General features: G+C 49.4%; 1 protein-coding gene across 2 annotated transcripts in view; it reads right to left on the minus strand.

The window, feature by feature from the left end:
* The window catches only part of FGF14 (fibroblast growth factor 14), a 446,676-nt gene that overhangs the window by 94,338 nt on the left and 328,322 nt on the right, over positions 1-24,016 (minus strand). For both annotated transcript variants that reach the window (XM_060233675.1, XM_060233674.1), the window contains exons 2-3: positions 21,554-21,664; positions 3,361-3,464 (exon numbers count right to left, since the gene is read on the minus strand). In XM_060233675.1, coding sequence (XP_060089658.1) covers positions 3,361-3,464; positions 21,554-21,664 — 215 coding nt within the window. The remainder of the gene's footprint in view (positions 1-3,360; positions 3,465-21,553; positions 21,665-24,016) is intronic.

Here is a 24,016-nt window from a genome sequence, read left to right on the forward strand (position 1 = left end):
GTTTTATTTGATTCACCTCAGACATTTTACCCCTGATTTCACCTTACCTTTCCCCCTCTATATTGAATAATTTTTTTTGTTAATTGTTGAACTTTAAAAAGCCTCTTGTATGCCATTTTCAAAAATTGAAATTAAAGAGGTGATTTAATCTCTTCCCTCAAGCTCCTGGGCTGAGCCAGCATCAAAACACAAAGAAGTGACAGGGACTGTTTTTTGTTGCTAGCCTCCCATGAACTTTGAAACGAGCCTGAATTGCTGAATTTGAATTCCAGTCAGGGAATAGCTAGCAGTGTATAGTGTTTGTCATTCTGGATGGTATTCCTTAGCTTACTTTATGAATCTGAATGGAAGATAGTTTGTATAATGTATCTTATGTATGTAACTCCTGATTGGAAGATTTAAAGAGACCACTACGAGCTTTTTGCATATAAGTTCTGCATTTCATTGCTTTCACTTTACTGGGGGGTACAATCCAGCAGCTAATGATTGGGTAAATCCACACATGCTTTCTGTACATAAATCCTTAACAACAACCTGATTAAGCAATCCCATTTTAAGCCCTCTGTTGAATGGTCAGCCTTACAGAAAGGTAGGTTTTGACCTACCTTCGTTTTACCTGAAGGCTCAGTCATGGTGTCTAGTTTTTATAACTGCAGCTATAGTGCACTGTTCTTTCCTATAATCGCATGCATTTTTCCTTAAGTAACTGAAGCAAGATGACAGAGTGAACCATTCTCCCTGAGGAGGGCTAGCTCAGCATGCTAACAACTCTTAAGGCACAAAGCATGTGCATACAAACTCAGATTGACTGTTCCACTGTTAACCCATTGTACCAGTAGTGGAAATCTCAGAAAGACTAACTGCAACAAAATGTTATGAATAATACAGAGATTATAGAAACTTTTCATATGTATTTCCAGTCTCTGCATTTGCCCATTCAGTCTATGTATATAAACAGATATAACATTCAGTATTTTGTACTTACTCTGCAAATGGTAGAAAGCTGTGATGTTAATGGAGGAAAAAAGTGGACATAGTCTACCCTGTACGTTGCTGCCACACTGTTCAAATGAATTATTTAATTATACAAACACATATGCCTATGAACAATATACACAATATAAAAACCCTCAGAAAAGTCAATGGGTCAGATCTTTTTGGACCAGGTCTATTGTTCTTTAGTGGTTTTTTTAAATCTTAAAATAATTTTTAATGTTTCATGCTTCAGTTTATTGTATTAATTGATTTATATTTGTTGTAAATCACCCTGAGAGCTTTGGCTACTGGTGGTATAGAAATAATGATGATGATGCAACAGATCAGGTCTTCTTTAGCCTTGCATCCCCATAGTGCAATGTTTCTATTACCAGCCTCCAGTGTTTTTCTAGAGAATGCATATCTTCCATATGCCATGCTTCAATGTATGAGAAAGAGGTGCTGTGATACTCATTTTTATCTTGATGACATTTCAGTTATTAGAACATTTCCTTCTAATTAACTTTCAAAGCACTGCCATCTATTTAAAACAAACAGAAGATTCTTCTCTCCCTTCCCCTCCTTCAGGGTAAAGAGCTTAATAATATGACTAACGTTTCTTCAAATGGAATAAATTAATACATTGGTAAAGTCAAGGTAGCTTTCGGATAAGACATGTGTAAAAGCATCATAATGAAATATCAAGCACTTCCTTGAGAAGAGAAAAATCTTAAAGACATGTGCTACCTTCCAACAGCTTGTGTAGCCAGAAAGAGCCTTCTGTGCAAGTATCCCTAGCTAGATAAGGAATGCAAACTTTAAAAAGCACCACATACAATATGTCTGGCCCCATCCAACAGAAGACTCCTACATGACCTTCACCTTGATTGTACTATTATTGATACAACACTGACTACAGTGGAAGATTTAAGTACATATTCAAGTCCCTTGCACTAAAGACAGTGAGAATTAAATGAGCTCATCCTCTCTTGGCTCATGGCCCCAGATAAGAACTTGCTGGAAGCACTGTTGGCTGCCATGTGACTTCTTTGACCTTTTAAGACATTAACTGGCATCTGAATATTTGCCATAGATCTATCACCATTTTCTTTCTCAAGACGAATGAAAGATTCAATATAAATCTTTATTACCACTTTCGTTCTCAAGAATAAGAAAATATTCAATACAAATAAAAAATAACAATACAAAAATATTCAGATGAAAATTCATATAACAAACATACACAACAGTTCCTGTTTTTTTAATCTGCCAGCACTGTTATGTGGTCCAAACCAGATCTCATCTTAATTTTTCCCCACATTTATTTCTGAACCTTATTATTGTACTCTATAAATTTCCTATTTAGTGATTTTAGTGATTCCTCTACACTTAAAAATTACTAATGATCCAGCATTTTTCATTCTCATGAATTTCAGTGGAAGAGCAACATGTGTAATTAAATCCTTCCTATTCAAATCAATGGGCCTTTAATGGGCTTCTGCTTGGGTGGATGCTTTTGCCCATTTTTTAAAGGTCTTCTTGCCTTTAATCATGATAATGACATCCACAGGGAAAACCCATCATGTTACTATATATTTAAAATAATGTAGAATAACGTACACTCAGCATTTCCCATCAAATGCATCATTATCTAAATTTACCTTACATCCTCTTTGGAACCCAGGTTAACTCTATCTAAACAACATTCATATTTATCTACATTGCTAATTACTTGAATGCTTTGAACATCCTGCAGATTATCTGAATGAAATACATTGTAATATAGCACATAAAAGCAGAATATCAGCAATGTTTGCTTCTCAGACTAAATAGCTGTAGTCTTATTACCTCTACTGAGGTACTGTTCTATTCTATGAAAAGTTATCTGTTCTATCTGTTCTATCCTATGAAAGTTTATACCAGCCTAAGCCTCTAGATAGCTCCCTTTCATGTTATGTTGATGAGATCGGAGCCAGTGAATCACAGCTCTTTTGCATGCCCCAGGGGCAGAGGCCACAAGGAAGTAGCCCATGATGTGACTGCTTCCTATACCAGCACTGCCCCAGTTTCTAGGAAGAGCAATGCTGGTGCTGAAAGGATTATGGCATGGAGTCCTCCCATTCAGCCCTAGAGTTTCCAACATTACTGTTATACTGCAGGAAGAAGATGAACTGCAGCGGTTCTCAAGTTAGGAATATAACATGGAAAGAAGGCCTACTCGCAGCTTGGATTGGTTTCATAACAGCAGCCTCAAAACTTGCATAGGAAAGTCTCACCTATTAAATTCAGTATTTAGAGTTTGTTCAACCAACAGTTTGTTAGAAGTATGTTCCTTCTACTTTATTACAGAAGAGTTTTAGCCACCAGTTGTGGCATGTTACTTACTGATGTATAAAGGAACCCTTCTCCATTTAGGGCTATATACAATCCTGTTTTTACACCCTGGATGGCAACAACTCGAAGTCCAACTGGTATAAGGTTGAACAATGCTGTAAAAATAAAAAAGATCTGTCACAGACAAGCAAAGAAAAAATTGTGATACACAAACCCTTTTGGGTGGCACAAAAATACAGCTTATAGTATTTACATATGTATTCTGTTTGATGTTTAAAATATAGCTCATAGAATGATCTTTCAACTAAATATATATATTAGAGGATGAAATGTTGTACATAGTTTCACATAGTGGATATATTTTAAACTGTGCAGACTGAATGTATTGAAGTTCAACCACTGCACTAAAAATGACAACAGCAGTAGTAGCAACAGTTTCCATTATCTCAGAAAAGTACAAAAATTAGTTTTGCTCTGGCACCCACCCCAAACAATCGGTGCCCTTTTCAGCAAAATCCAAGGCCTATTTCGTCATAAGTAAAAATACCCAAATATAATACAGCACACTAGCAGAATCAAAACCTGGTTAATACTGTTCTTCAAACCTTCCTAAACCTACAACTTAGAAACAACACAGAAACAAAATGGATCATCCATCTATATTGCCTTCAATGCATTGAAATAGCTGCTTGTAATTGTTCCCCATGGCAGCCGAATTCATGCTGCAAACCAAATTTATGTTGCCAATCAGACTTCCATGCAGACAGTGGATTTTCTCCATGTCACAACTATTCCTCTGGCTTTCCTCATGGGTTCGTAGTGAAGTGGAGAAAATCTTGTAATCACCATCAGCTTAGGGTCGCAAGGTCTGACTCAAGAAATATCTGGGGACTTTGGTGGTGGAGCTGGGAGCCAGGGTGTGACAAGCACAATTGCACATTTAAAGGTACCATATGCCTTTTAAATTCCATTTGGAAATAATGGAGGACAGGGGCACCTTCTTTTGGGGCACATAGAATTGGACCCCCTGGTCCAATCTTTTTGAAATGGGGAATGTTTTGAGAAGAGGTACTGGATGCTATGCTGAAAAGGACAGGTTTCTTACCTGTAACTGGTGATCTTCGAGTGGTCATCTGTGCAATCACACATATGGGTAATCCGCAGGATAGGCCCTGACCTCGGAGAGTTCAAAGCAATCTTGATCGTAGATCTGGCGCGCCTCCCACTCGTCCTGGGGAGGAGGCACCTACTGCGCATGCCTGGACGAGAGGGAGGTGCTTAGCCACTCAGTTTCTTCCCGCCGCCGGACAGGTGGAAACAAATGAGCTAGATGAGCGTCCAGCAGCGGGGAAGGCTGGGTGGGTCTGTGTGATTGCACAGATGACCACTCGAAGATCACCAGTTACAGGTAAGAAACCTGTCCATCTTCTTCGTGGTCTCTGTGCATTCACACATATGGGTGATTAGCGAGCTATTCTTTCGGAGGTGGGTGCTGGATCTATAAGAATATGCATGGTTAGAACCAAAAAACGTAATGAGCATAGTACTCACAGTAGTTAATCGAAGATGGAGCGCAGCACTGCTTGTCCGAAGGAGGCATCACGCCGGGCACGGACGTCAAGAGCATAGTGCGAGGCGAAGGTAGATGTAGAGGACCAGACGGCGGCAGCGCAGATGTCCTCTATAGGGATGCCTTTCATGAAGGCCGACGAGGTAGCGACGGCTCTGGTCGAGTGAGCTCGTATGTGTTGAGGGACTGGCTGTTTTGCCAGTTGGTAGCAGAGTTCGATGGCGGCAACAAGCCACTTGGAAAGTCTCTGAGTAGATATTTTGCTGCCCTTATTGTGGGCGGCGTAGGTGACAAAGAGTCTCGGGTCCTTACGGAACTGTCGGGTCCTGTCTATGTAGAAAGCTAGGGCCCTACGTGCGTCCAAGTTGTGGAGCGCCCTCTGTCCTGCATCCGCGGGGTGCTGGAAGAAGGCCGGCATGGTTGATTGTCTTCCCAGGTGAAAGGGAGATACGACCTTTGGCAGGAAGGTCGAGTCGGGTCGGAGTACCACCGTGCTGTTATGAAAGATCGTGTATGGTGGGTCCGCCCTGAGTGCACAGATGTCGCTGGCCCTTTTACCTGTGGTGAGAGCCGTGAGCAGCGCTGTTTTCCATGATAGCAGGTGTAGTGGAATATGTCACGGCCCGAGTCTCTGACACGAAGCTGCGGCTGCTATCGTCCTGGCAACGAGCCAGGACCTCTCGCAGACAGCCCAGGCGAAGCACAGGGAGTGGTCGTAAAACAGTCCAGTTGATTGATAACGTAAACAGGCAGGCTGGAGGGTGAGACGGAAGCTTGGTCAGGGAAGCCGAGAGTCAGAAGCCGGGGAGCCGAGCCGAAAGTCAGAAGCCGGGAAACAGAGCCGAGAGTCAGAAGCCGGGAAGCAAAGCCGAGATCAAACGATACCTAAGCCAGTCCGATAAGCAAAGCCAGAGTCCAGAATACCAGTCTATGGGTCAGGCCGGGTCAGGAATGCACAGGTTCTTTCCGAAGCAAGGGGTGCGAGACGCAGACACATCCAAGGGTGTTCGCTTGTTGCCAGCACAGTTTGGCCTGAGGCCAGGATCCCAGATATACTGCTGGCTAATTGGCTCGTTAGAACTCCGGGCTCAGATCTCTTCTAGCCCGCATGCGCGCCTCTCTACGCCTGTTCCTGAATTCCAGGCGTCTCCTCTCGCGCAGGCGGGCCCCAGGTGTTGGTGAGTCTGGGGGAGATGAGCTAGTACCTGGTGTGGCCAGATTGGTTTCAGGTGGCCCCTGCTGCTGGCTGGCTCCTTCAGGACTTACGTCCTCTGTTGCTGAAGGCATCTGCACAGCAGGGGCGGGGTCAGAAGCAGGCACCTGCTCTGAGTCAGCAGGGGCAGGCATGACACTATCCCCCCCCTCAGGCCCCCCCTCATCCAAGCCGCCTGGCTTATCTGGGTAGGCCTCATGAAACTGCCGGAGCAGGTCAGGGGTATGCAGGTGGGCAGCCGGTTCCCAGGAGCGATCCTCGGGAGGGTAGCCTTCCCAGTCCACCAGGTACTGGAGTTGACCTCGGTGCAGCCGGGAGTCTAGGATCTGGTGGACTTCAAACTCTTCCTCATCGTCCACCAGCACCGGTGGCGGAGGCGGTGGTGGAACGTCCCGGTTTGGGTCCGGCGCTGCCGCTGGTTGGAGGAGGGAGCGGTGGAATACGGGGTGTATCCGGAGGTGGGCCGGAAGGCGTAGGCGGAATGCCACGGGGTTGACTTGCGCCTCTATGGGGAAGGGCCCGATGAACCGATCGGTTAGCTTGGAGGACCGGCCAGGAGTCCGGAGGTACCGGGTCGAGAGCCAGACAGAATCTCCGACCTTGAGGGGGGCTCCGTCCTGGCGATGTCGGTCCGCGGCCAGTTTGTAAGCGTCCTTGGCGCGCTGGAGCTGAGTGCGCAGGAGGGCGTGGAGCGCGTGGAGTTCCTCAAGTCGGTCGGTGGCTGCGGGAACGTTGGCGGAGGGGCCGAGCGGAGGGAAGAATCGGGGGTGCAGTCCATAGTTGGCGGCAAACGGCGTGGTCCGCGTAGAGCTGTGGACTGCGTTGTTATACGCGAACTCTGCCAGGGGTAGCAGAGTGGCCCAGTTGTCTTGCTGATAGCTGGTATAGCAGCGCAAGTACTGCTCCAAGGTGGCGTTGGTCCGCTCGGTCTGCCCGTCGGTCTGGGGATGGTAGGCGGAAGACAGGTGTAGTTCTGTCCCCAAACCGTGCTGGAAGGCCTGCCAAAAGCGGGATGTGAATTGTGGGCCCCGATCCGAGATGACCTGCGTGGGTAACCCGTGCAGGCGGAAGACGTGGTTTAGGTACAGCTGGGCAGTCTCCGGCCCGGATGGTACTCTGGCACAGGGGACGAAGTGGGCCATTTTGGTGAACAGGTCCACCACAACGAAAATGCAGGTGTGGCCCTGGGATCGTGGCAGGTCTACGATAAAGTCCATGGACACCACGTCCCAGGGACCGGCGGGAGTCGGCAGGGGTTGCAGGAGACCGGAGGGCTTGGCCGGTACGTTCTTGGCTCGGCGGCAGACCTCGCAAGAAGCCACGTAGCGACTAACGTCCGCTCGGACGCGAGGCCACCAGAAGTCCCGGGTCAACAGATGGGCGGTCTTGTGCTGCCCGAAGTGCCCAGCCGGGGGGGCATCGTGGGCCAGCCGGAGGATGCGGGATCGGAGAGGCCCGGGAGGGACGTACAACTGCTCCCGATGGTAGAGCAGCCCATCCTGGGTGGATAGTTCTCCGGCAGGGTCTTGCTGCGGTTCCTGCAGGTGTTTCTGCGCCCACGGGTCGGTGTCTTGGCTGGCCTGTATCTCGGCCACCAGGGCGGGTGCGGTCAGAGTGGCGGCAAAGACCGAGGGTGGCAGAATACTAGCCCTGGGGGCTTCGGTGGCACTAGAGGTGTTATAGTCCGGCCGGCGGGACAGAGCGTCGGCTCTCTGGTTCTGGGAGTGCGGGACGTAGGTGATGGTAAAGTCAAATCGTGAGAAGAACAGGGACCACCGGATCTGCCGCTGGTTCAGCCGGCGGGTGGTCTGCAAATGTTCCAGGTTACGATGGTCGGTGAAGACTTGGACCGGATGCCTGGCCCCCTCAAGGTGGTGGCGCCAGACCTCAAAGGCCACCTTGATAGCCAGGAGCTCTCTCTCCCAAATGGTGTAATTGCGTTCGGCAGCCGAGAGCTGCCGGGAGTAGTAGGCGCAGGGCTGCCATGGCTGGCTAGGCTCGTCCCGCTGGGAGAGCACGGCTCCGAGGGCCACATTGGAGGCGTCCGCTTCCACCATGAAGGGCAAGCTCGGGTCAGGGTACCGCAGAAGGGGACTGGAGGAAAAACTCTGCTTGAGCTGGCGGAAGGCCCGGTCGGCTTCGGGGGTCCACTGAAAGGGCTCCTTCGGTCGGAGGAGTCTGGTCAAGGGCTTGGTGAGGTCGGCGTAGCCCGCGATGAATTGCCTGTAATAATTGGCGAAGCCCAGGAGGCGCTGGATGTCCTTCCGACTTCGAGGGGCCTGCCATTGAAGGATGGCGTCGACCTTCCGCGGATCCATCTGGGTTCCCTGGGGGGAAATGATGTGCCCCAGGAACTCAACGGACTGGAGGTGGAAAGCACATTTCTCCAGCTTGGCATACAGGCGATTGGCTCGGAGTCGCTGTAGCACCTGGCGGACGTGGTGGATGTGCTCCTGTTCGGATGCAGAGTAGACCAAAATGTCATCTAAATAAATGATCAGGAACCGGTCTAGCAGGTCACGGAAAACGTCATTCATAAAATGTTGGAAGACGGCGGGGGCATTGGTGAGCCCAAAGGGCATGACCAGATGTTCGTATTGGCCATACCTGGTGCCAAAAGCGGTCTTCCACTCATCCCCGGCTTTGATACGAACCAAGTTGTAGGCCCCGCGAAGGTCGAGCTTGGTGTAGATCGTGGCCCCTTTGACGCGGTCGAGGAGCTCAGGGATCAGTGGGAGCGGGTAGCGGTTCCGAATGGTAATCTTATTGAGGGCCCGGTAGTCGTTGCAGAGTCGCAGGTCCCCGGTCTTCTTCTTAACGAACAGGACAGGTGAAGACAGGGGCGAGGTGGAGGGTCTAATGAACCCTCGGGCCAAGTTCTTGTCCAAGTACTCCCGGAGGGCAGCCAGTTCCGGGTCTGCCATGGGGTACAGGCGGCCTGCGGGTAGCGGAGCGCCGGGCACCAGGTCGATGGCGCAATCGTAGGGCCGATGTGGGGGAAGCTGGTCTGCTTCCTTCTCATTGAAGACGTCCGCGAACTCCTGGTAGGGAGTTGGGAGTGTGGTGGCGGCCCCCAGGAGGCTGGTGGTGCGTGGGGAACCGGGTTGGTTGACAGGCGGCACCTGAGTCGGGTCGGGTGGTAGCGGGGAACAGGGTGCGAGGGTACTCGAAAAGCTCAGTTCACGTTGCACCCAGTCCACATGGGGGTTGTGGGCTTGCAGCCAGGACAGGCCCAAGATAACAGGGAAGCGTGGCATGCGGGCCAAATCGAAGGTCTGCTTCCCTTGGCGCTGTTGGACCCACAAAACGAGTGGTAGAGTTTCGTGGCGGACCGGCCCCGAGCGCAGCAGACGACCATCCACTGCCTCGACCAGTGTAGGAGTTCCCTTTTCCCGAACGGGGACGCCATGCTCCTTGGCAAAGTGGCTGTCCATGTAGCAGCAGGCAGCCCCTGAGTCCAACATGGCATGGACGAAGATCCACCGGTCGTCGGGAAGCTGCAGGCGGATCGGGACCAGGAACGGGGTGGGTGGTGGATGGACGGAGCTAGAGGACCTCAAGGAGTGCCCCAGGCCAGGAGATCCGGCTAGACCTGGGGCTGGCCTTTTACCGAGGCAGCGGAGCTCGGGGTGCGCTTTGATTTGGCCGGGCAGGAGCTTGCAAAATGCCCGTCCCCTCCACAATACAGGCACAGGTTGTGGGTGCGCCGTCGGTCCTTCTCCTCAGGGGTCAGGCGAGGGCGGGCGCCGCCCAGCTGCATGGGTTCTACAGCCGGCGGTAAAGCTGGGGTACCTGGAACGGGAGCCGCCGGGGGGGGCCTTGTTGGAGTAGTGCCCCTCTTCTGCCTCTGGCGCCGACCTTGCAGTCGCCCATCAATGCGTAGACACAGCAGGATCAGGTCCTGGAGGGCGGCTGGGCGGTCGGTGCGTGCCAGTTCGTCCAGGACGGCATCGGAGAGGCCTTCAGTGTACTGGTCCACCAAGGCAGCTTCATTCCAGGCCAGGTCTTGAGCCAGCAGCTGGAACTCTGTGGTATACTGAGACACAGAGTTCTGGCCTTGGTGCAGAGCCCGTATCTTGCGATTAGCTGTCTCAGCACGCACAGGGTTGGCATAGGCGGCCTGGAAGTGTGCCTTGAACCGTGTGTAGTCTGCTAGCAGCGGCGAGGGCTCTAGCAGCAGAGGAGTGGCCCACTTGGCCGCTGGCCCTTTAAGCAGGCTCAGGATAAAACAGACTTTTGTTTTGTCTGTAGGGAAGTCGCCCTGCCTTATCTCCATGTATAGTTCACACTGGGCGAGGAAGGCAGGGAACTCTTCCAAGTTTCCTGCGAATTTCTCAGGAATGCTCACCGGGCAGCGAGAGCGGGGAGCAGCGGCGGCAGCCAAGGCCACGGCATTGGACGCAGTCTGCTGCTGCAGAGTAATCACCGCTTGGGTTAATTGCTGCACCTGGTCTAGGAGCCCCGGCAAGGGGTCCATGCCTCCTGCCGCTTGGTCCGTCATGAGCGTGCCTGGTGAGTTTTGGGTGCTGGCAAGCTGTCAGAGCCCGAGTCTCTGACACGAAGCTGCGGCTGCTATCGTCCTGGCAACGAGCCAGGACCTCTCGCAGACAGCCCAGGCGAAGCACAGGGAGTGGTCGTAAAACAGTCCAGTTGATTGATAACGTAAACAGGCAGGCTGGAGGGTGAGACGGAAGCTTGGTCAGGGAAGCCGAGAGTCAGAAGCCGGGGAGCCGAGCCGAAAGTCAGAAGCCGGGAAACAGAGCCGAGAGTCAGAAGCCGGGAAGCAAAGCCGAGATCAAACGATACCTAAGCCAGTCCGATAAGCAAAGCCAGAGTCCAGAATACCAGTCTATGGGTCAGGCCGGGTCAGGAATGCACAGGTTCTTTCCGAAGCAAGGGGTGCGAGACGCAGACACATCCAAGGGTGTTCGCTTGTTGCCAGCACAGTTTGGCCTGAGGCCAGGATCCCAGATATACTGCTGGCTAATTGGCTCGTTAGAACTCCGGGCTCAGATCTCTTCTAGCCCGCATGCGCGCCTCTCTACGCCTGTTCCTGAATTCCAGGCGTCTCCTCTCGCGCAGGCGGGCCCCAGGTGTTGGTGAGTCTGGGGGAGATGAGCTAGTACCTGGTGTGGCCAGATTGGTTTCAGGTGGCCCCTGCTGCTGGCTGGCTCCTTCAGGACTTACGTCCTCTGTTGCTGAAGGCATCTGCACAGCAGGGGCGGGGTCAGAAGCAGGCACCTGCTCTGAGTCAGCAGGGGCAGGCATGACAGAATAGAAGCCATGGGCTCAAAGGGTGGCTTCATGAGCTGGCTGAGGACGAGAGAAAGACTCCAGGTGGGAAGGATTTGTTTGATTGGTGGGTGTAGGCGGATGATGCCCTTTAGGAAGGCTCTTGTAGCATGGTGAGAAAAAACTGTCGTGCCCCCGATACGGGGGTGGAAGGCAGAGATGGCTGCCAGGTGCACCTTTAGCGAAGAATATGAGAGTCCCGCCCTAGAGAGTGTTAGGGTGTAAGCTAGCACCTGGGGTATGGTGGCGCAGCCAGGGTCGAAGTTGTGTTGGGAGGCATAGTGAGAGAAGCGTTTCCACTTAAGCAGATAGGATTTTCTAGTGGATGGCTTTCTGGAGTTTACTAAGACCTGGCGGACATCAGGGGGAAACTCTAGGAACTGATCCTCCAGGCTGTCAGTTTGAATGATGCTGGGTTGTGATGAAGGACCCTGCCGTCCTGCTGGGAGAGGAGATCCTGTGCTTGAGGAAGTTGGAGGAATGTATTGTTGGACAGAAGCAGCAAGGTTGTGAACCATGGTTGGCGCGGCCACCACGGGGTTATTAGGATGCAGTCCGTGCGGTCCAGCTGAATCTTCTGTAGAACTCTGGTGATGAGTGGAATGGGGGGAAAGAGGTAGTGGAGTGCCCCCTTCCAAGTTTGGAGGAAAGCGTCCCCCTTGGAGCGTTGGGATGGAGGACCTCTCATGTAGAAGTGGGTGCATTGGGCATTTGATGGTGAAGCAAATACATCTATTTTCGGGGTTCCGAAGATGTTGAAGATCTGTCGGATGTAGCGGCTGTTGATGGACCACTCGTGGTTGTTGGTCGAGTGGCGACTCAGGGCGTCTGCCTGGGTGTTCTCGGCTCCTGGTAGGTGAACAGCCGTGAGGAAGATGCCCTGGCTTATGCTCCAGTGCCACAATGCCAGAGCCCTCTTGCAGAGTCTGATGGAGGCGGTGCCTCCCTGCCTGTTGATGTAGAAGACCGTGGCGATGTTGTCGGAGGTGACCTGAACATGTTGGTGCCTCAGCGATGGGAGGAAGGAGCGTAGAGCCTTGTGCACTGCGAGGAGCTCTAGGCAGTTTATGTGGAGAGAGCGTTCGTAGTCTGACCATTGGCCCTGCACCGTGAGGGTTCCCAAGTGGGCTCCCCATCCCCACTTGGAGGCATCTGTGGTGACAATCACCGAGGGGGGTAGCTGTTTGAACGGCATGCCCCTGTGAAGGTGATGTTCCATTGTCCACCATTTGAGGGATGTCACGATGTGGAGCGGAAGGGTGAGTAGTGTGGACTGGTGCTGTGTGTGAGGACGGAAGGTCCTGACGAACCACATTTGCAGGGGTCGCATGTGCAGCTTTGCGAAACGTAGGACTGCGGTGGTTGCTGCCATGAGGCCTAGCATTCTCTGAAATGTGAGAGCTGTTTGGGAGCGCTGGGCGATGATGGTGTTGGCCAGAGACTGTATGCTGCGTACTCTGTCCTGAGGTAGGGAAGCTGTTTGAGAGACCGTGGAGATGTCTGCTCCTATGAACTGTATTCTCTGGGTGGGAACCAGTTTGGACTTTGATAGGTTGACTTGGAGGCTTAGGGTGGCCAGGAGAGAGAGGGTAGTGGAGACGTCCAGTTGCAGTTGTTCTTTTGAATGGGCGACGATCAGCCAGTCGTCTATGTATGGGTAAATTGATACGTGTTGCTGACGTAGTGTGGCGGCTACCACTGCCATACACTTGGTGAAGACCCTTGGGGCTGTGGAGAGGCCAAATGGGAGGGAACAGAACTGGAAGTGCTGTTCCCCGATGGCGAACCTGAGGAACCTTCTGTGGTGATGATTGATTGTAATGTGGAAATAGGCATCCTGAAGGCCTATGGACGCCATCCATGATTGTTCTGGGATGAGCGGAAGGATTGCCTGGAGCGTGATCATACGGAATTTCTTGTAGGTTATGTGCAGGTTGAGTTTGCGGAGGTCGAGGATGGGGCGGAGTCCTCCGTCCTTTTTCGGCACCAGGAAGTAGCGGGAGTAAAATCCGGTGCGATGGTATTGAGGTGGAACTGGTTCTATCGTGCCCTTGTCTAGCAGAGATGCGATTTCCGCCTGCAGGGGTGTGGACGGAGGTGTGGTGAGGAATCTGTGGTGTTTCGGAGTGGATGTAAACTCTATTAGGTAGCCCCTTTGTATGACGGTGAGGACCCAGGAGTCCGATGTTATGGCCCTCCAGGCAAGGTAGAATGGTTGCAGTCGAGTGTGTGTGCGAGGGTTTGGCTGATGGGGGGAAACTGGACGACTCGGGGCAGGGTGGTCAAAGAGATGGCTTGGAGGTAGCTGCGGGTTTCTTAGTTGTTTGAGGGCGTGACCTGTGTTGGAAGGAGGGTTTGGACTGTGGTTTACGTCTCCATGGTTCCTGTTGTCTCGGAGACCTGGTTCCTTTGTAGTGGCTGGGTCTCCAACCCCTCTGTCGATTGAATTGGGCTTGGTGTTGCGAGACTCTCAGTCGTTTTGCCCTCTTCCTGCCATCGTCTACTGATGTGAGGATGTCATCTGTGGTTGTGTTGAATAAACCAAGACCATCGAAAGGTAGATCCTCAACCTTGTACTTGATGTCAGGTTGGAGGGATGAGGATCTAAGCCATGCGTGTCTGCGTAGGGCTATGGCTGAGGCCAGGATTTTGGAGGAACACTGTGCAGCGTGACGAGCTGTATTGATCTGCTGCTTGCTCACTCTGGCCAACTCCTGTAGAGCAGTGGTCGCTGACTTCTGGGATGTCTCAGGCAGCGAGGGGATCAATGCGCTGAGGGAGGTAGTCAAGTTATAGGCGTATGCTGAGAAGCACGCCATGTAATTGTGTATCTTAGTCGTGGCCGTGGTGAGGGAATATATCTTCCTCCTGATAGTGTCGAGCTTCTTGCCTTCTCATTCTGGGGGCACTGGGTGTCTCGTTTGCTTCGACTTCGAGGAGGAGTGGACGATGATCGAGTTCGGAGCCGGGTGGGTGAATAGAAACTTGGAGTCTGGTGCGTGTATTTTGTACAGGGCTTCAACCCTCTTGGATGTTGGTGGTACCGATGCCGGCTTGTCCCATGCTTCTTTAAGCGTTTCGAGGAGGACGGGGAGCATGGGAAGGGAGGAACTCGATGGAAGGTCCGCATGCACTAGGTCGAATACGACGTCGGAGACTCTGGGTGCGTCCGTGTTAAGTTTGAGGTTCAGAGAGTTTGCCATATTCGAAACGAGGTCGAGGTAGGACTTCGGACCCTCTGACGGTGATAGGTCTGCTGGTTTGGCTATATCGGAGTCTGGAGATTGTAGGTCCGAACCCGAAGAGTGGTCGGAGTCGGAGAGTTCCGCCTCGGAGTCGTCATCGGTTCCTTGGTGCGGTTCAGGCTGGGGTTGGAGTGCTGGCTGTTTGTTGGGAGCAACGTGTCCGGGTTCGAATGGTGAAGGAAGTTCCGGTTCGGTGGTGGGACGCACGGGGTCGTCACGGAGTCGGAGAGGTCTCTCTAGATCAGGGTGGTGTCTGCGCGGAGAGATGTCACGGTATCGACTCCGGTCAGGTCTGTCGCTGCGATCTCGGTACCGAGGAGATTCGCGGTAGCTGCGATAGTGGCGGTCCCTTGGGTCCGCGTGGTAGGCGTCGGAGGAGGGCGATCGTCGGTATCTTCTTCGGTCCCGTGGAGACGGAGACCTGGACCTCGATGGGGAGTAGTAGTAGTATCTCCCCCTGCGGCGGCTGTGGGACCGTCGGTGACTGCGGGACCTTGGTCTGGTTGGGAGAACTCTCGGGGTCGAGGGTTCTCTGGCCAGAGAGTGGGCATCCAGAGGTTGCGAGAGATCCACAAATTGACGAGGGTCGAGAGGGCGGTGGCTCTTAGCAGAGATAGGAGAGTGGGTCTCCAGTATCTGGTCCGGTGGAGAGTTCGGAATCGACGGAGACCTGGATGAGATGCGCACGATTTCTAGTGGTGTAATCGGCGGTGTTGTGGTCGACTTCGATGCCGGAGTTTTCGGGATCGAGCCGGAGCCGCTTGTGGTCGGGTTCGATGCCTTCGGTTTGGTTGTGGTCGAGCCCGTGGTCGGGTTCGAACTCGAGTGTTGTCCTATTTGTTCTGAGGGTCGATGTCCGGTCTTAGACTTCTTTGAGCTGGCAGTGCCCATCGGGTCCGCGTGGGCGGAATCGGATCGGTGGAGCTTTTTTGAGTCATCCGACTTCTTGGTGTGCTTGCCGGACTTAGGCTTGCAGGGACCTTGAGCCACGGAAGCTGCCGACTGCGTCTCTCCCGCGAGAAGTGGGGAAGATGGCGCGAGTTGTTGTTGTCCGCCATGCGGCGTGGTCGGTCGGAGGGAGGTTTCCATAAGATGGCTCCTGAGCCTCGCGGCGCGGTTTTTGCGGGCCTGTTTGCCAAATTGACTGCAGTGCACGCAGGAGTCTGTACGATGGGCCTCCCCGAGACAGAATAGGCAGAGAGAGTGGCCGTCGGACGAGGGGATTTTGGAGGAGCAGCGGGTGCAGCGTTTGAAAGTTATTTTGTCCCTTCCTTCCATCCGCCCGGGGGGGGGGAGGGGGAAAGTTCGGAAAAATAGTAAAGAGAGGTTTTGTTGTTGTTGTTTTTTTATATACGATACCAGGAGAAGTGTAGAAGACGAAGGATTGAGGTGAAGAGAAGGTGGATTGTGAAGATTGCAGTGAAGAAGTTGGAGATCAACGAGGGAGGTGCGATCCGGTCGGCGGTAAGGAAGAAACTGAGTGGCTAAGCACCTCCCTCTCGTCCAGGCATGCGCAGTAGGTGCCTCCTCCCCAGGACGAGTGGGAGGCGCGCCAGATCTACGATCAAGATTGCTTTGAACTCTCCGAGGTCAGGGCCTATCCTGCGGATTACCCATATGTGTGAATGCACAGAGACCACGAAGAAGATCTTGGTGCCTCTACTTCAAAAAACAGCTCCCCCAGAACTCTAGATACCAACAGACCAATTCTCCATTATACCTTATGAAATTGGTCTCATAAGGTATAATGGAGTGCTCAGCAGACATTTCCCTCACCCCCCACTTTCTGATAACCCTGAAGCAGGAGGAGGGCCTGCAAACCAGGGGATCCCCTGCCCCACTGGGGATTGGCAGCCCTACATTAGGGGAGGGACGGTGGCTCAGTGGTAGAGCATCAGCTTGGGAAGCAGAAGGTGCAGGTTCAATCCCTGGCATCTCCAAAAAAGGGTCCAGGCAAATAGGTGTGAAAAACCTCAGCTTGAGACCCTGGAGAGCCGCTGCCAGTCTGAGAAGACAATACTGACTTTGATGGACCAAAGGTCTGATTCAATATAAGGCAGCTTCATATGTTCATGAACCTCAACAAATAAATTATTAAACATTAATAAGGCTTAAAAAGTAGACAGCTGTATCTGTCTATAGAAAATCCAAACTTTAAAAAGTATATATTTTATTGCTATCAACCAAAAGAACACAACATACTCTGCCAACATACTGTGCATTGTGCAAAATTTTACTTTGTTACTTTGGTTGATATTAATATTATTTTTAGTATTACTTGGCTTTCATTTTGGGGATTAGTCAACCTTGTGTCTGTACCAAGAGCTAGATGTATGAACAAACTGAGAAGAACGAAATAAATCCAGAGAACAGTCACACAAGCACCACTAGCAAACACTGTCAGCTTTTAAAATTATTACACTGCTCAAGCTTGGCAGTGACTCCTACACACTCATGAACTGTTACGATTCATCTGTGTATGCGCCCTGGCATAGCTCTGTGGCAAGAGCCCCATGCATCTGCTGATCTGTGCCACTAGAAGCAAGGACTGTCCCTCCCTTGCTCCCTTCTGGTTGCCAGGCAACAGAGCAATGCTGCATGTTAGCAGTGGCAATACAGAAGAGAAGCATCATCCCAGTAAAGGCGACCTTGAGTACACTTTTATCCTGTCCATTTACCAAGCTAACGGATTGTTCTCCTTCATACGTATTCACATCCCAGACTGAGAGAGCCCAAGGCCAGTACAGGCAAGGCAGTCTTTCCAGAGGACACATGTGGAAGCATTAACAATTGTTGGCTGGAATTGGGGAAACATCTTTTGCCACACAGAACACCATTCAAAGTGCTTTGATGGAACATGAGCAGGGTTCCCCTATCTCTCCTAAGGGGAGACCAACCAGTCTCTAGCTTTTAATGCTGGAGCAACCTTGCATCAAGAAGGAGCTGCAATGAAGCACCAAGAAAGAGTTGCAATTCATTATATGTTGTGGCAAATGAGACACAGTTATATAACTATGCACTGTTTTCCTGAAACAGGATGCTTCATAAGGCAGATGCCCCTCAGTAGTTATTTATTATTTTATTATTGGGATTTCTGTCTTGTCCATCCCACCAAGGCAGGCTCAGGATGGGTTACAAGCAGGGCTTTTTTTTTAGCAGGAATGCAGTTCCAGCTGGCTTGGTGCCAGGGGTGTGGCCTAATATGCAAATGAGTTCCTGCTGGGCTTTCTCTGCAAAAAAAAGCCCTGGTTACCACATAAAAACATATACAATAATTCATTAAATTATTTATTACTATCAACCAAAATAACACAACATACTCCGCTAACAAACTGTACATTGTATTTCCAGTGGGTCATTTCCTTATAGAAAACTAAGGTGCTTGTCTTATTATGGGAGCAAATATTTTAATGGACAGAAGAATGAAAAATTGGAGGAACTATAAAAACTATAGGAATTACTGTTCCCCCAGCATGTGTTATTTTATGAAATGTTCTTTATGTTGAAGCATTCTGGGGATGGATCCTATGAAACATGAGCAGCAGATGTCTATCTTTCTTCCCGCTTTCCCAAAAGCCTGGTTGCTGGGGTAGTGTTGCCAGCTCGGGGTTGGGAAATTTCTGGAGATTTGGGGGTGGAGCTTGGAGAAAGTGGGATTAGATGAGAGGAGGGACCTCAGCAAGGTACAACGCCATAAAGTCCACTCTCCAAAATAGTCATTTTCTCCAGGGAAACCGATTTTGTAATTCTGAGAGATCTCCAATTCCCACTCAGAGACTGATAATCCTATGAGGGTCAGGCAAGCCTTGTGGACATAATGCTATATGGTATAGGGTTTGCACTGAGGTGGAAAAAGTAGGCAAAATTGGGTGAACTCCCATCTTCTTTCTCATCGATCTCTTCAGCTTTTCAAACAGAGCTGATGGGGGAGGAGTAAGGTGGCAAATGCCTGTGATTATAATTGCAGTTAAAGGATTCTAGGATCCATCTTTCCAGACTGACCTGAAACCACTTACCTCATTTCAAGTTCATTTTCAGAGCACCTCTTATTTTCAGGACTTTATGACATCTGCTTCAAATCTTTTTTTAATATTTTTTAAGTGGGTTTGTTCAATTTTTGTTCTCCCCCCCCATATTTTATCTACCATTTTATCTGATTGGCTGTGGTGACCCACATGGTTTTCTTCATGATACTGTGGCAATTTCAAAATGCTCATAAATTAAATCACATTGTTTGGATTACAGTCAATTGGATTAAACAGCTATATGGAGTGATGGTAAAGAAGGTGAACCATATAGCATCAAAATAATGCAAATGTTTGGCAAGGAGAATTTTTTTGGCAATTTCTTAAGCTGCATCAAATGTACTGATTCTGAAGTGCCAAAGTGTCATGGGTGCTGGGGACCCTGCAGAAGAAGCTGAGCCTGCAGAAGAAACTGCGCCCCTGCCACCTGCACCAGTGCCCCCGCCTCCTGCTGGAGAAGATCCAAGCCCCCCTGCCTCGCCCTCTCGGGTGGCTCGTGTGCATGACCGCCTTCGTCAGGACCTCAGGGATCGGAGGAGGGTGGCACGCTCACGAGCAAGACGCTCCCTGAGCCCTGAGTTTTGAAAGGATTCTGGCCCTTCTAGGAGTGAGGATGCTTGAGTCTCAGCAGGATCCTAGCTGAGCCAGCAATTAGCCCAAATGGGCAACAGACAGCAGAGGGCTATATAGCTGTGGGCTTTGGGAGGAGGCTTTGTGGAAGCAACTAGTCACTTACCTGATGTTCTAGCATCCACGTCGGCTTCTGAACCTCTGACCTGTGATACCTGGACTGTGATTCGGTTTTGGCGCCTTGGACCCTCTTTGCTCACCAGCTACAGACCTTGGACTGCCCCTGGATTTTGCCTGACCCAGCCCCAGCCCGTGACACAAAGCTAGTAATTCAGAAGCCATATGAAAAATAATCTTCAACCAAAAACTGATAGTTAGATATATTGACTACTCTCTTTTTACCACTTTGGGTTATTTACTTAGGATATTATCAGATAAATTTTAAATCCTTATAATATTGATAATTCAGCCTAAATTTGATTGTGATTCATATAATTTTATTGTTGTATTGAATGTTTTATTGAGTTTTTTTCCTATTGTGAAGTCTACTTGTTAGTTGCTATGGCATTTTGTTGCTAATGCAATAAAAATTGATTGATTGATTCTGAAGTGGATATCAAAATTAGAGCGGAAGAATAAAGCTAAAGAAGGATTACTCATGAAGAAATAACAGCAAAACCCTAGAAACCCCTACAACCCCCCCAAAACAACCACACACATATATTGCAAACATCTAGGGCATTAGATTCCATCTGAGGTTACTGGCCATTCTTATGCTTTTTGCAAAAGTATATCATCAATATATTCAAGGCGTCTGAGGCAAAGCCTCATTGGTAAGGCAAATTTCAACTGGAGCTGCAAAAGCATTTAAAACTCAGGAGGACCTGTTTTTGAGGCTTGCCTGAAGCACCCAAATGAGGAAATCTCCTCAGGCATGGGGGTGGGGTCTATAGTGTTTTGCAGCCAAGACCGTGAAGTTAGCCTTAGAGAAGGTCTCTGGCCTTTGGAGACATGGATCTGGACTGACGATGACCCATTAGCACCACCCACATAACAACAGAAGAACAGCCTGGCTGGAATGGAGGAAAGTGCAAGAATACTTCTTTGTAAAACAGTGGCCATCCAAGTGCCTCTTGAAAACTCACAAGCAGTGTACGAAAGCAACAGTGGTTACAGAAAAGGAGCTTATAACTATTCAAAGAGGCTGGCTCAGTTCTTGCTCAGTTGGCTCAGTTCTCTGTTACTCTAGGCCAGGAACCTTCCTCAAGTATAAATTAAGCTACAGGGCTGTAAAGCTATTCCAAGGCTAAGACCATCCCAATACCCAAATTCTCCAGAAAAGCAGAAGATTTCGGTTAATTGCTGTCAGTATTATGTTGTCAGTTCCATGTGTAAGAACACAATAATGAGAGAGACCAGTAGTCTATCTAGTCCAGCATCCCGTCTCACACAGTGGCCAATCAGTTCCTCCGGGGGGGGGGGATCAACAACTGGGCATAGAGGCTGAAGCCTTCCCCTGACGTTGTCTCCTGGCACTGGTATTCAGAGGTTTACTACCTCTGAATGTGGATGTCACCTTTAGTTACTATGACTAGTGACTCTCTCCATCCTGTGCATAATTTTATATACTCATGTCTTCCCTTTAGTCTTCTCATTTCTAGACTGAAGAGTCCCAGACTCTCCAGCTTTTCCTCATAGGAATGGTGTTCCACCCCACCCACCCCCTTGGTGCCCTCTTCTGTACTTTTCCCAGCTCTTCAATGTCCTTTCTGAGATACAGTGACCAGAACTGCACATTATATTTCCAAATGTACAAATCCACAAATCTGCTTCCAAAGTCTGGCTAACTATATTCAGCAGTATACATATTATTATTAAAATAACCCTTTGTAATATTGCAATTTTATAAGCATTTCCTATGATTACCATAAAAATTAAAAGTGGCTATGCTTAACAGTTCAGCAGAGCAGTCTTTTACCTGATACAGCTGCTGAAACCAGGTAGCAGAAATACAGTTTTTGCTAAACTAGCAATTATGCTGGGTATATTTGGAAATTGGTTCCATTCAACATGAAACAGGGACCAGAGACTTCCCTAGAGTACTTCTATTCTTCCTCTCATCCATGAATGTGAAAGAGTTAGCTATTTGAAATATATATTGGTGTTTTATGTTGTAAAAATATCCATCCACACAAAAAATCCCTTTTACCAAAAGATACATTAGAAATCAACAAGCTATTAGAAAACCATGTTTGCACATACAGCTTGGAATGGTTAAATCCATAATGTGTGTGTGAGGTGAACACCGTTTTCTAAAGCAATCACTTACTAGAATTACTGCTGTCATCCTTGGTTCCATCGAGACTTCCATCGGGGTGCATTTGCAAGTAGTATCCTTGCCTGCAATATAACCTGGTCACTATACCCTTGAGCTGGGGATCTGAAAGACAAACATATTTTGTCACTAGCCTCAAAGCCATTTCATGAGATATCTCCAACATCTCTCATTTGAGAACGAAATTATTGTGGCAGTCATAATAGCTACCCTTAGCGTCTGTCTCCAAATTACTACAGAGAGTAAACAAATTCCTAATGGAGTTCTCATTGTTATTCTAGCGTATGTCATTCCCATACAATTAGAAAGAGCAACCCAATAACCCAATATTGAGCTCAGAAGGGGTTTACTGGTGACCAACTTTCTAATGCTGCCCTAAACAAACTCACAAGCAAAAATAAATCAGGTCCATATGATTTTCAACAGATAAGGCTTCAACTATCCTACTCTTCTCTGACATTTGTGGTTAATATCACAATGATTGGGGGGCAGTCAATTATATGCTTAGCTTGTTTTTATGCACATTTTTATTTAGGACAAAAAAAATGTCAGTTCTTATCTATTTTGCTCATCCCCACATGGGTAAATATCAGCCATTTAGTTGCCCTCACTGAAGAAGAAAGTGAGGTATATTTTAAAAAAACAGAAATATGTTTATGCGTAAAACTGCAAAAGGTCACATAGTTGTTTTGAATTTGGTCTTCTGAAGATGATTGCCACAAGGATGCACACTGGCATACATCCTACCACTCCTCTGAGCAAAGTCTGAGTTTCCCCCCAGTTTGAGGAAACCGGGCGTTTTCGCACAGGGCTTACCCCGGAGCGACGTCCCTCTTCACTGCGCAGGGTCTGCGCGGATTTCGCACCAACTGCTCCGCAGAACCCGGAAGAGCCGCGTAGTGCCACGGCTTTTGCATCGCAAATGTAAACCGCCAAAAACCAACTTAACAGCCTGCTTCGGCGGGGAGGGTGGGATATAAATAAAATGATGATGAAATGATGATGAGAGAGCTCTCACAGAAGCTGCCCTTTTAAGGACAACTCTTGCAATAGCTATGGATAACCCAAGGCCATTCCAGCAGCTGCAAGTGGAGGAGTGGGGAATCAAACCCGGTTCTCCCAGATAAGAGTCCGCACACTTAACCACTACACCAAACTGGCACTCTAAGAAAATTCCAAACCATACCAAAACAGAAATTTTCTTTGCATGAAGGATAATTCTCAATCCTTTGGCCTATTCTTGTTTACCCAGATAATTCTGGGTTTCATTGGCCTACAATTTCAAATAAATTTACTAGCCTAATGTATTTAGTCTGAGAGCCCAATCTATGCATTTTATTCAGAAGATCATTTGTAAATATAAATTGGGGTGGCGGCGGGGATAGGGATGCCAGTCCCCAGGTGGGTTGAGAAACACAAGGAAACACTGTGTATATGCTTACTTTTAAAGAAGCACTCTCATTCTCCAAATTGTATCAAAAATTACTACTCATTATTCATATGTATCATAACACTATGGGAGCAGGGGGGTGTCCCCCAATTTCATGGGCTCCTGTTGATCAACAGCCATTTGGTGGGTTGGGAGAATCCCTGTCCCAAGACCAACTACTGACAGCTACCCCTCCCTCCCCTCCTGAGAGATTTAAAGGGCTCTCCAGCTGATTGGTGTGCCCCCACTTGCAGGAAGGGTCCCTTTATATGCATTTTTTTGCAAGCAGGGGTTGCATGTGCATGAATTCCAAGTGGTGAATTTACTACTTGGAGTTCAGGCATGTGGGGTGCCAAGGTGCCCATTTGTAAAAAGCATTTAAAGGGTTCTTTTACATTTTTTTTGCAAGCAGGGACCACACATGCCTGAATTGCAAGTGGAAAATTCACTGCTTGGAGTTCAGACATGTGGGACACTGGGGCACCCACTTACAAAAAGCATTTAAAGATCCCTTTAAATGCAAGCGGGGGTTGCCTGCACCTGAATTCCAAGCAGAAAAGTTTGCTACTTGAAGTTCAGGCGTGTGGGGCACCTGGGTGCCTGCTTGCAAAAACAATTTAAAGCGAAGGTTCCTATTTAAATAATAATAATAATTTTTTAATGGTTCCTGCAAGCCAGCACTGATGTTGTCTTCTATGGGGCTGTGTCCCTAGCACTTCTGCATGATATCATCACATTGGGGATGTCCCTGCACCCTCCAGGAATGCCCTAGGCTTCCCAATCCCCAGGTCCCAGCGGGGGATCCCCCGGTTTTACAGGCTTCCCCCCTCCCCCAGCCAGCTGGCCGGCGGGGGAAGCCCCTCCCCCACAGCCATTATGCACCTCCATGAACAATTCCCATAGGGAATGATGGGGAAATTGATCTGCGGAGATCCGGGGCTCTGGGGGGGGGCTGTTTTTTGAGGTAGAGGCGCCAAATTTTCAGTATAGCATCTAGTGCCTCTCCCCAAAATACCCTCCAAGTTTCA

The sequence above is a fragment of the Heteronotia binoei genome, chromosome 3 (genome assembly GCF_032191835.1).
Source record: "Heteronotia binoei isolate CCM8104 ecotype False Entrance Well chromosome 3, APGP_CSIRO_Hbin_v1, whole genome shotgun sequence".
Taxonomy (NCBI): domain Eukaryota; kingdom Metazoa; phylum Chordata; class Lepidosauria; order Squamata; family Gekkonidae; genus Heteronotia; species Heteronotia binoei.